At 35.1% G+C, this 11,865-nt stretch overlaps 1 protein-coding gene across 1 annotated transcript in view; it reads left to right on the top strand.

Moving 5' to 3' along the window:
* The window catches only part of LOC112962274 (nebulin-like), a gene marked incomplete at its 3' end in the record, with an annotated part of 45,788 nt that extends 33,930 nt beyond the window's left edge, over nt 1-11,858 (top strand). The window contains exons 24-37 of the mRNA XM_026058292.1: nt 29-136; nt 552-863; nt 1,615-1,821; nt 2,822-2,926; nt 3,747-3,854; nt 5,273-5,584; nt 5,734-5,940; nt 7,177-7,281; nt 8,164-8,271; nt 9,100-9,411; nt 9,617-9,820; nt 10,300-10,404; nt 11,190-11,297; nt 11,750-11,858. Of these exons, the coding sequence (XP_025914077.1) occupies nt 29-136; nt 552-863; nt 1,615-1,821; nt 2,822-2,926; nt 3,747-3,854; nt 5,273-5,584; nt 5,734-5,940; nt 7,177-7,281; nt 8,164-8,271; nt 9,100-9,411; nt 9,617-9,820; nt 10,300-10,404; nt 11,190-11,297; nt 11,750-11,858 (2,410 nt within the window). The remainder of the gene's footprint in view (nt 1-28; nt 137-551; nt 864-1,614; nt 1,822-2,821; nt 2,927-3,746; nt 3,855-5,272; nt 5,585-5,733; nt 5,941-7,176; nt 7,282-8,163; nt 8,272-9,099; nt 9,412-9,616; nt 9,821-10,299; nt 10,405-11,189; nt 11,298-11,749) is intronic.
* Between the last annotated feature and the right edge of the window lie 7 nt (nt 11,859-11,865).

The following is an 11,865-nucleotide window of genomic DNA, read 5'->3' as shown; positions in this document are numbered from 1 at the left end:
AACTGTTCTCTTTTATGTTTTAAATTAGAAACTGTACAAAGCTGGATGGGAGGAAGACAAGAAGAAAGGTTATGACATGCAGCCAGATGCTATTCCAATAAAAGCAGCCAAAGCCTCCAGAGACATTGCAAGTGATGTAAGTTTTATTGTCTGGTAGCACTCAGAGAAGCTCATTGTTCGACCTATAAAGCCAATCAGATCTTTTGCAGAGTGCTATGTTATGCGCAAGTGTGATTTTTCAAGCATTTTGAATCATCTAGGTTTCAGTTATTTGCTTGATGTGGTAAACCTTTACAGCAATTGCTCTCAGGGGTATTTTGTCTCCAGTAGAATAACACTGAATAGTGCATTTTGCTGAGCTTCATATGCATTTGTTCTATGGGCTATTTTGTAAGAGTGAACGAGTTTAAGTGACTAAACCTGAGGACCAGTGAAAAAGAACTTGTGATGAAAAAGAACAAATATTTTGTAAGCTTTTAGAGAAAAAACTGAGCCTAATAATGCATGTTTTGATTTAAGTTTTTGCTGCTCTTTGTCTTTCCTCCTGTCAGTATAAATACAAACTAGCCTACGAAAAAGCAAAAGGAAAGCATATTGGGTTCCGCAGCCTTGAAGACGACCCCAAGCTGGTGCACTTCATGCAGGTGGCTAAGATGCAATCTGATCGTGAATACAAAAAAGATTATGAGAAGGCAAAAACTAATTTCCATACCCCAGTCGACATGCTCAGCGTTGTGGCAGCCAAGAAGGCGCAGGAAGTGGCTACGAATGCAAACTACAGAAACTTGATCCATACTTACAATGTTTTGCCTGATGCTATGAGTCTCGAATTAGCCAAAAACATGATGCAGATACAGAGCGATGTAAGTGAGAGACTTTTCAACCTTTGCATTGCGAATGAAATGATGCTTAGTTTACAAGTGAATACTGTAAGATAAATAGCACAATTTTCTTAGCAAAATTCATTCAGTTATATATTAAGATCTAGTACATAAAATGAGACCTCCAGCAATGATAGTGATTGTATATTTCTCAGACTGGTCTGAAATATTAATTTACATCTGTTGCTAAAGAATTTGGGCTTGGAAACACATCATTTTATTTATAAATCAAAGTGTATGTTTATTGCTCATATGTCCAGTCAGGCTCTTTAGGAGCAATACTTGTGTGCAGGCCAAGGCAAGAAAAGCTTCACAACAGTTTTATTTTGTACTTTCCAAAAAGATGTCCTTTCAGAAAAAGGGGAAACCAGCTAAGTAGCTGTGCTCCCAGAGTTCCTGGGATGTTTAAATTCTAGAGGAGATAGATTTTTTTTTTCATGTTTATGCATAATGGTTCAAGTGAATCCTCTTCTTCAGGAAGGCCTAATCATGTAATCTCATGCAAGCAATCTGTCATCAGGAGGATCTGAACACTGTATGAAAGACAGGATAATAAAAAAGAGATACCACTGTAATATATTTCTAAATAAACTCTGGATACATCTTAGTACTGTTTGGTTCCTTTTAGAATAAATGCATTCAAAATCTAATATTCATTAAACACATGAAAGAAGTATCATGATTTGTAGATTTTTTCATGTACCTGATTATTTTCTTTTCTTTCTGCTTCCAGAATCAATACAAAGCAGAATATGATGAAAGTATGAAGGGTGTCGGATGGATGCCATTGGGCTCCTTGGAAGCTGAGAAGAACAAAAAAGCGATGGAAATTGTCAGTGAAAAGAAATACCGTCAGCATCCAGACAAGTTGAAGTTCTCCATTCCTATGGATTCTATGAGCATGGTCTTAGCTATAAATAATGCAAAAATCATGGATGAGGTAAGAAAGTGTTTTTAAGTTTGCGGGAATAAAAACCAAATTATACTTGATCTAATATACAGTTTTACTATATGAGCAACTTCTGAAATTGTCAGTTTTGGCAACTAATGAATATGCTTGACTGTCATTGTATTTAACCTTAATAGAGCTTTGCTATACTTGAAAGCAGAGCTTGACCAAAGTATTTCTGAGAAATACATGCAAAGACACACCTGGGGGTCATATGCTGTTCAGTAAGGTTTGCCCAGCATAACAGATTTTAGACTTTTAAGAGTTTGACTCTAGGAGCTGAAAGTATTGGAGTGATCCCTTTTGAGAAAAGGATTTAAACTTTTAAATGTATGGTCTGTTTCATCTGATGCCTGTTACATTGATACAAAATTGCTCTATAATATGAATGCATTTATAATGAGATACTTAATTTCTGATTCTCCTGCTGAACTGCTCTCATCCGCCGGTGTTCAGTAGAAGTGTCTAGTGTTCATGTGCATTGTAGTTAACAGGACCACCAGAATTTTAGGTGCACATCTCTTAGCTCAACTTCCTCTAAGAAAAGCTCTATTATCTCTCTCAAGTGATATTTATTTTCCAAGAGATAAGTAATAATCCTCTATTTCAGACCAAATAGCCTACTCTTTTAACAATTTTTTTTGTATACTCTCTGACTTGGGTTTGAAACCTATTGTTTTATGCTGATGATTGTTGCTAACACTGTTGAGCAAGAGAAAAGCAGGAGAATACTGTGGCAAGATCAGTATTTCTTCCACTTTTATTTCAGCCTTACACTATTAACTTCATGAGCTGTTCCTGATTCACACTGCTTGTAAGTGATAAAATTAAAATACAAATATTCCTACCATACTAGCAGTTGCATCATTGTAATGTTCATATCACAAAAGAAAGATTACATTTAAAATAGGGAATTACTTTAATAAGAAATAATTTTATTTATTTTTTTGATTGAGATTGTTATGTTGACATCTTCCGTTTATCCTTCCAGCACCAATATAAACAAGCATGGGAAGAAGACAAAAAGAAAGTTCATATCACACCAGATATTCCACAGATTGCTTTAGCAAAAGCCAATGCGTTTAATCTAAGTGATGTAAGTACTGTCTGTAAGGCTAATAATTTGCTGCTGTTTTTTATTAGGAATAAATGAGGTGACAGCATAGGAAGGTGTCCGTAATTCTCACTTTGCTAACCTGTACAAGTATGCACAAAAAGCTATTTATTTTCCTTTTCCTCTCTTCCTTCCCCGAAATTAAATACCTAATGTAAAGAAAAAAACATAGTATTTATAGACACATTATGAAGTATAAATGTAGGTTACTAAAATATAATAGTTATTAACAAAATAATAGAATTTGAATGTTATCCATGTTTGTTACTGTGTTTATTATTTTATTTACTAATACACAAAATTTTGTAGTGGATTCAAAATTCTTTTTTGCAGATTGAATCTATTTTTGTGTAACAAATGATACTATAGCCAGTTTTACAGTAGCTAGTGGTTAAATCTGTGTATGCTAAATAAAGAATTGTTTGTAATCATGCAAATCTTAATTTTGCACATAAGTAGGCATGTTTATCACATTTTTTAAAAAGATGATATCCTTATAGATGCAACTAAACCAATATTTGAGCATGTGGGAAACAAATGCAATTATTTGCTCTGTTGTTATAGATTATCTTACTCGTTACAGTTTGATTCAACTGCATTGATTTATAAATGCTAGGACTGGAGTTAATTTTGAAGGAATATTCAGCTCTTTGAGTGCCTGAATGCTTTAAACAGCTGTTGAGGGAGTGTTAAAACATATGAATAGTCTGTATTTCAAGTTATTGTATATAATGAATAGTTTTTATACAAGTGTTGGGTGGTTTGCTTTTTTAAAGAATGTTTCTTTTCTTTCTTTTCACAGAAAATGTACAGACTTTCTTTTGAAGAATCTAGGAAGAAAGGGTACGATCTCAGAGCTGATGCTATTCCTATTAAAGCTGCCAAAGCTTCTAGGGACATTGCTAGTGATGTAAGTTCATAAAAGAGAAAATAGTCCATTTCAGACATTATAAAGCATTCATTTCTTGACATGATACAATTTTGTATGCCAGTTATATGAATTTTCTTTATTCTCTTGTTTGTAAATAATTTGAACATATTTGACATAAATATTCTGATAATTTTGCTAGCAGGGTTAAAAAACAGTTTCTTCATTAGAGAGGTGAGGAGATTTATGTGGGACTCTTCTTAGAAAAAAATACCTATGCAGTTTATTCCTCAGTGTGATGGTGCTTGGATACTTTATAAAGGTACATTGGATATTTGTCGTTTATACCGAATGTTCAGAGGTCAGCCTTATAAATTTTTGAAAAGAACAAGTATAGCTTTAAAATAAATTATTTTTGGTGCTATTGTACAGTTATCTGCTCCTTTGGTGGCAGTCCTGTTGAATTTATTGGTGCGGAGGATGTAGGTTTCTGGAATCCCAGCCCATTCTGAGTTCCTTTGCCTATCAGTGACGGGGATTTGGCTGTGGCTGGCACAAAGCCGGCCTGAGACAGGGGTGAAGTGAGGGCCTAAGGACACGCTATTTAGACCTCCATTTTTTTCAAGAACATAGGTGATGTAGTAGCCTCTGCAAAGTCAATTTGCCCTCCACTGCTCTAAGGCTGAGAGGAAGGTTCTTCCATTCTCAGTTATCTCCCAGTGGTAAGCAGTGAAAGAAAAAAAAGTTAATACTTAGTCTGTGTACTCCGTTGTCCAGGGTTGATTAGGGACTGAGGAAGCGGTTAAGAATTTGAACCGTTGCTTTTGTTAAGCAAACAAATGCAAAAAATCTTGTATTTGAATTTTTTAGATCATTTGAACAGCTGAGCTTAATGGAAATGATGATTAGATGTTTGAATTTATGGCTGGTCTTTAGATCTCAGCTTGAGTATTCTGAGTATGCTGCAGACTACCGTAAAGATAATTACCTAAGCTAAGTTTTGGAAGCAGGATGGCAATGGTAATGGAGAACTGTGTGGGTTAACTTACCCTGGTTCTAATAGTTCTTTTTAGAGCTAGTATGGGGAACTCTAAACAAGAGCATGAAAAGGGTAAAAAGTGCACATTTTGGAAAGAACTGTCTTCAGCAAACTAGATCTTATATGTTCCTTTGACCTCACGTAAAGGCAGAATAAACTGTTGTAAGGAAATTTCATTGTTCAAAAAAAGTTTTAAATATGCTGCTTTTAAAAGGGACCTTAAAATTTGAGACATCTACTCTTAGGGTGTTCTTTAAAGCAAAATAAGTTGACAAAGCTGCCATTCCCATATTCTTTGTGGTGTTTGCTTAACAACTTTAAAATCTTATTTTAAATTAAGTGTTTTGTTTTCTTCCTTCCAAGATAGGTATTGCTTGTCTTACAAGTAGAATTAAAGCTTCTGTCTCTGTTCTTTTCACAGTTTAAGTACAAATTAGGTTATGAACAAGACAAGGGAAAACTTGTAGGCTTCCGCAGTCTTCAGGATGATCCCAAGCTTGTCCATTACATGCAAGTGGCTAAGATGCAGTCTGATCGCGAATACAAGAAAGCCTATGAGACAAGCAAGACACATTACCAAACGCCTTCTGATGCATTTAGTATCATGGCAGCTAAAGAGGCGCAGGATCGTGTAACCAATACTAACTACAAGCGACTGATTCACCAATATATACTTCTACCAGATGCAATGAGTTTAGAACTGTCCAGAAACATGAATCGGATACAAAGTGATGTAAGATTCTATTTTCTTTCTGACTATCATTCACAGATGTGACTTTTTTTTCCTGTTTGGTCATTATGGCTGTGTTTTGGAAACAACAGAATTATTTAGAATCTCCTATTTGTAAAGTGTAAACTTGCCTTTCGTGATCTGTTTGGCAGAATGAGTACAAGCAGGATTACAATGACTGGTACAAGGGTATTGGCTGGAGTCCTGCTGGTTCTCTGGATGTGGAGAAATCTAAGAAAGCTACAGAAATTGCAAGTGACCAGAAATACCGCCAGCATCCCAGCATGTTCCCCTTTACAAAACAGAGTGATGCCATGGACATGGTGCTTGCAAAGCAGAATGCCAATACAATGAATAAAGTGAGTATTTATGGGGAAATTTAGTCAGGCATCAAATATAATCTGTTTTAATAAACACTGTATGAGCCTGTATCACCGCCTCTATGTAGCATTGTCTCCCTGGGAAAACCAAATATGTCACTTACAGATTCCTCGTTTCAATTTTTTCTTAACTGAATCACTCAATTACTGATAAATGGTATAAATAAATAAATAAATCTGTTCTCATTTTTCTCAAGGCCACCTCTCTATCCTCTATTCTTCTCATTCTTATATAAAAATGATTTTTAATTCTGGGGAAAGGAAATACATAATTTTTCCTACAAATCAGTGATGTCCTATCAAAATATTTACCTCAGACAGTATGTACTTTATCCTGTTATCTTTATTAGTTGACAAACAAAATTCCAAGTTTTAAGTATTTTTAGCATTTAAAAGCATTGTAATTCTGATTTAAAAAATGCTGCTGGAAGGAATGTTTAGAAAAACAACTGTAATGCAAAAGTCAAATAATTTCATTTGATTTTTCAGTGATAAAGCAGAACTGTTAACCTGGCTCATAGGGATGCTGTGGGATGGCACTGAAGTTGAAAGACGTTTTAGGACTCTTTGAATGCAGAGGGGGAACCGTAGCTCCTGAAACCCTGGCGGGGGAACCCTGAAACCATGGCTCCTAAGAGACCATCAGAGCATCTAGTCTCATGGTTTCATGTCAGGAAATCTGTAAGGCCTTGTGTCCCTGTGCTGGGCTAGTGGTCATGTCAGAGTTGCTATAGAATTGTTAATGTTGAGAGTCTAAACTTCTCTGTAGCCTAGTTCGCTATCAAGGAGCCACTGTTTCTTTTTAGAAAAGATGTATCGAATCTGACATATTTTGGTGTAACATTTAAATTCAGGTAAATCAGCATTTCTTGATGAAACTTTCCTTTGTTAGTGTGTTTCTCACTAGCTTGACTCATGGGAAATTGTCAGAGTGTTGAACCAAGAGCTGTTAAGCAAGCTGAAAACTACTGTTCCATAGACACCAAAAATCTTGATACGTAGACCTCATTAGAAGCGAGGATCTTCTAATCCAGAAGACTGGATCCTAATCCAGCTGATTCTGGATTAGATCATTACATAGTAAAATACATCTGAGTCAACATCTTCCTCTTTACCCTTCAGTAACCAAAGTGCGCAAACCAAAAGATGAAAACCTCCAAAGAGCTTTCTTTCGTCATTTATATTAACACATCTGATGTCACTTTTTTTCAATAGCATGCTTATATTCAAGCTTGGGAGAAGGATAAAGTTCAGATTCATGTGATGCCAGATACACCGGATATTCTACAGGCTAAACAGAACAAGACCAACTACAGTCAGGTAGAGTTTTTTAGTACTTTCTATTACATTTTAAATTAATGTCTGCTTTCTTCAAATGAAAAGGTGCCCTCCCATTTCAAAGTAAAAATTAATTAATTTGTCTAAGTTAGAAGAAAGGGAAGGGATGTTTTAAAATAGAGGCAAGAATTTTGATGCTGCTATGAGTAGCAGTGGGTACCATCTTCAGGGTAGCAAATAGCCTAAATTATGGCAAAATATATGGGAATTGAGACCTGTTTTGAACTCTGGAAGTGCTTAGTCCATGCTCTATGCTTACCATAGAAATCAGTCGCATTACAAATTCCCTATTATAAAAATACAAAGCCATTGTGCATATTTTTAATTTAATACATAGAAGAAGTATGTGCAGTGATTTTAACTTTTCTTTCATCTTTCAAGTGTAAGTGACAATTGTGCAGCATAAAATACTTAGTTTTTGCTTTGCATTATTGTTCAGAGGCGAATCTTTGACTTGCAAGCGCTTGTACTTAAATCAACTGTGCACAAACTGAATTGACTCTTTAACAGCTACATGACAGGCTCATTAATTAAAATTTTGTTAAGCCAATCAAAATTTTTTCAGTTATCCCAGATGTACAGGATTCAAATTCCCCAGATAAGTTTCAAATTCCCAAGATAAGCTATAACAGGAAACTGCTGCCATAAGGAAAACTATTTAATCGCTGGCCTAAGACTTGGAAGACTTGACCTTCTTGCCTATCAGAGTTTCTCTTTTTTCAGTTTCCTTTCTAGTAGCCCTTCTCTCATAACCGAAGCCAGTGCGGTGATCAGAATTTGGTAATATGGATCACTGGTATATCTAAATAGAAGGTGACAGATATATTACTAAGGCTTTTCAATTAAAATTGTTTTCAATTTTAGAAACTATACAAGCTTGGCTGGGAAGAAATGATAAAGAAAGGCTATGACCTCACACCTGAAGCCATTTCAGTGAAAGCTGCCAAAGCTTCAAGGGACATTGCAAGTGATGTAAGCAACATTTTTAATTCAATCTGCTGTGCACTTTATGTAATTGCTATAACCTACTGAGCCTCCCTAGATCCAGATCCATCTCTCTGCTAATGTGTGCCTTGGGATAAAACACAAAATTGCTAAAAAGACTCTTTCCCTGATATGTTGTAGTCAGTGAAGAAAATATTTTGAGGAGAATTGTTCTTGCATCTTGGGACTTCCAAAGATTGTGGTCCATCCATGAAATAGCTAGTCGTACAAAGTTAGGAGCAGTATAAACTGGAGCTGTGTGCTCTTTTGAATGTTACATTTTTAAAGCAACAGCAAATTTGACCAGTGCCAGTCCTGAGAAATCCTCTTTACAGCTCTGGAATAGATCTGGTGACACATGCATTGCTAGTATTTGTCTGTAACTTGATGTAAATACAACTCCTGCATTTATGAAAGAGATTTTATTGATAATTAGGAAATGTTTCTGAATGTTAAGTATCTGCATTTTCCATTGCTGGTTATTTTATTCATCAAAACATTGCAGTGTGTTGGCCTTTGGGAGTTCAGAAGAGTGTGACTATATAAAACAGATGGCACAGGAGACCATTCTCAGAGCCATGCACTCTTCCTCTCCAGAGACTTTCTTTATTTCCTGGGGATGGCATTCACTGACATCAAGCGAGGTTATGCGCATGAATTAAGGGGCTACTGAACTTTTGCATAAGATGCCATAACAAGTTGCTCATTATATTGGTAATGTGCAACATTAAGTGAATATATTGATGTTTTGTTGGTATATTTTACCACTGCCTGATTCTTAATGTAATTCCAGTAATGCAATCTTTGTAATTTTAGTACAAGTACAAAGAAGGCTACCGCAAGCAACAGGGACATCACATTGGATTCCGCAGCTTACAGGATGATCCTAAGATGATGTGGTCTATGCAAGTAGCTAAGATGCAGAGTGAGAGGGAATACAAAAAAGATTTTGAAAAGTGGAAGACAAAGTTTAACATGCCCGTGGATATGCTAGGCTTCCTTCTGGCTAAGAAGTGTCAGGAACTTGTTAGTGATATAGACTACAAACAGGTGCCACACCGCTGGACTTGTCTGCCAGACCAGAATGATGTCATCCAAGCAAAGAGGGTCTATGAACTACAGAGTGATGTAAGCTTCCTCTGGAATTAATTCTTTTTTTTTTTTAATAAAATATTTGCCGCTTATTGAAAAGTGTCTTTAATAACTCCATTTGGATGTTAATATAGAACAGATTGAAGCTAACCAAACTCTGTTAAAATGACAGTCTTTTCATATGGTTTAGTAGAACAACAGGGAAATAACCTATTACGATTTTGATTTTTTTCCTTAACAGAATATGTATAAGTCAGATCTACAATGGCTCAAAGGTCTTGGATGGAGTCCTTTGGGGTCTTTGGAATCTGAGAAGAACAAGAAAGCTTCTGAAATTCTGAGTGAGAAGAAGTACCGGCAGCACCCAGATACTATTAAGTTCACAAGTATCCCTGATGCCATGGATATTGTTTTAGCAAAATCTAATGCCAGAAATAGAAGTGATGTAAGTTGCCTTTAGAGCCAGAACATGTAATTTGATAAATGAATGAATACATTAGTATACATTAGTTAAAAAGATCTCTGTATCCAAACATGGGATTAAAATATACAAAATATTTGCAATCTGTGCTTTATTGCTCATTTATCAAGAAGCACTATGGCTTATTCAAGAGATTAAGGTCTTTAGTGTTCTGTAACTTATTCAGTAATACCTGCAAATAAGACCCTTACTATATAGTATATAAGTGTATCATCATAATACTTTTTCCTTGACCTTTCATGGGTGTAATGAAGGAAAAAAGATGGTATTTTAGTTAGAAGCTGGTATATTATTTGATTTAAGTGTCTTGCATTGTTTATATGACCTCGTCCTTGCAGGTTACATCTTTGTATTGCTATTGAAGAGAAAAGGTAAGCTGAATTCACTGATATGTATGTAAGCATTTTATCAGACAGGGTATTTTCGTTTGTGTCTTTTTTCAGGTACTGTATAGAGAAGCGTGGGACAAGGACAAGACTCAGGTTCACATCATGCCTGATACTCCTGAAATCTTGCTGGCTAAATCAAACTTAATCAACACGAGTGATGTAAGTGTCTCTCTGCTATGTTTCATTTATGAAATCTGGAATTACTCTTTGTGGCTTTGGTTTAAAATGCGGTAGATGAATTCTGGAATTTTAGCCATTATAAGCACACCTATGATTTTTTTCTGTGAAAGTTGTTATGCACTGGGAAGCATGAGTGGAATTGCTAGAATATTAAAAAAAAAACCAAGAAAATATTCAGCACAAGTTAGCTGTTTTCAGATACATCTCTTTCATCCCTGCTGATCCTATTAACGTTCTAGGTACGTATTCAGTAGTATTTAGTAAGCCTATCAACACTTGTTTTGTTAAAAGATCTGATTATATTGAATTGCATTTTTAGAATTACATAGCATTACTTCAAATTTTTTGTTATAATGGAACAAATATAGAATACATGCAAAAGGTAAAGAAATGTCAGCAGTTCTATCATAAGTATTCAAGAGATAATTGTGATTGAAATTGCATGCAGAGAATCAGCAGGTTGTATTATCTACCTCCCTAGAAAACCCTATTATTCAGTCAGATTAGTATGTCAAGTAAAAGGCAGCATTGATCACAGATGAGTTAATCAGAAAACTTACTGATAGTTATTTTGAAATATCTTCTATCATTAGTTACAAAATATACATTTATTAAAATAAGCTGTTGAACTTCATTTGATGAATGAAACTGTATTTGAAATCTCATACTTTATTTTCAATAAATAGAGGACTAAAGTTCTACTTTTTTAAAGGCAGAATAATTTCACCTTTTTATCAATATCACTTTGAATCCTTATCCGACAGAAACTTTACAAGTTAGGATATGAAGAACTGAAGAAAAAAGGCTATGAACTTCCTTCTGATGCTATACCACTCAAGACAGCAAAGGCATCCAGAGAAATAGCTAGTGAGGTAAGAGTTTTACTGAATGGAAATAAAGGAGATAATAGTGTGACATTAAGCTGATGCACACCTCTGAGGTAAGGTGTCTTTTTATTTAGGAGGAGGAACAGTGTGAAATTCAAACGTTCTTATGTTGCTCTCTTTCCCAGTGCTTACATTATTCTTCATGATGTTAAAATAACGGAAAAGAATTAGAAGAATCAATAAAAAGAAAGAAGAGGAAAAAAATAGCTAATATATCGTGGACATGAAATAAAAATGTTAAAAATATTGGAGAGGGCTACAATAAATTTTAAAAATATATTGCTTCCCATGATGGCAAGTCCACAAAATAAATTACATGAAAATTTATGTACATCCTCAAATATTTAAAAATTTTTAAAAGTGTATTTACAATGCAGAAATATAAATTTCAATTCCAAAATAAGTGAAAATTATTGTTTCTTATTTCATTCCACTAGTACCAATATAAAACAGCTTACCGCAAGCAGCTTGGCCACCATATTGGAGCGCGGAACATAGAGGATGACCCCAAGATGCTGTGGTCTATGCACGTAGCCAAGGTGCAGAGTGACAG

The sequence above is a fragment of the Apteryx rowi genome, unplaced genomic scaffold, assembly GCF_003343035.1.
Source record: "Apteryx rowi isolate R43461 unplaced genomic scaffold, aptRow1 scaffold_145, whole genome shotgun sequence".
NCBI lineage: Eukaryota > Metazoa > Chordata > Aves > Apterygiformes > Apterygidae > Apteryx > Apteryx rowi.
This window is presented reverse-complemented; position numbering and strand designations above follow the sequence as displayed.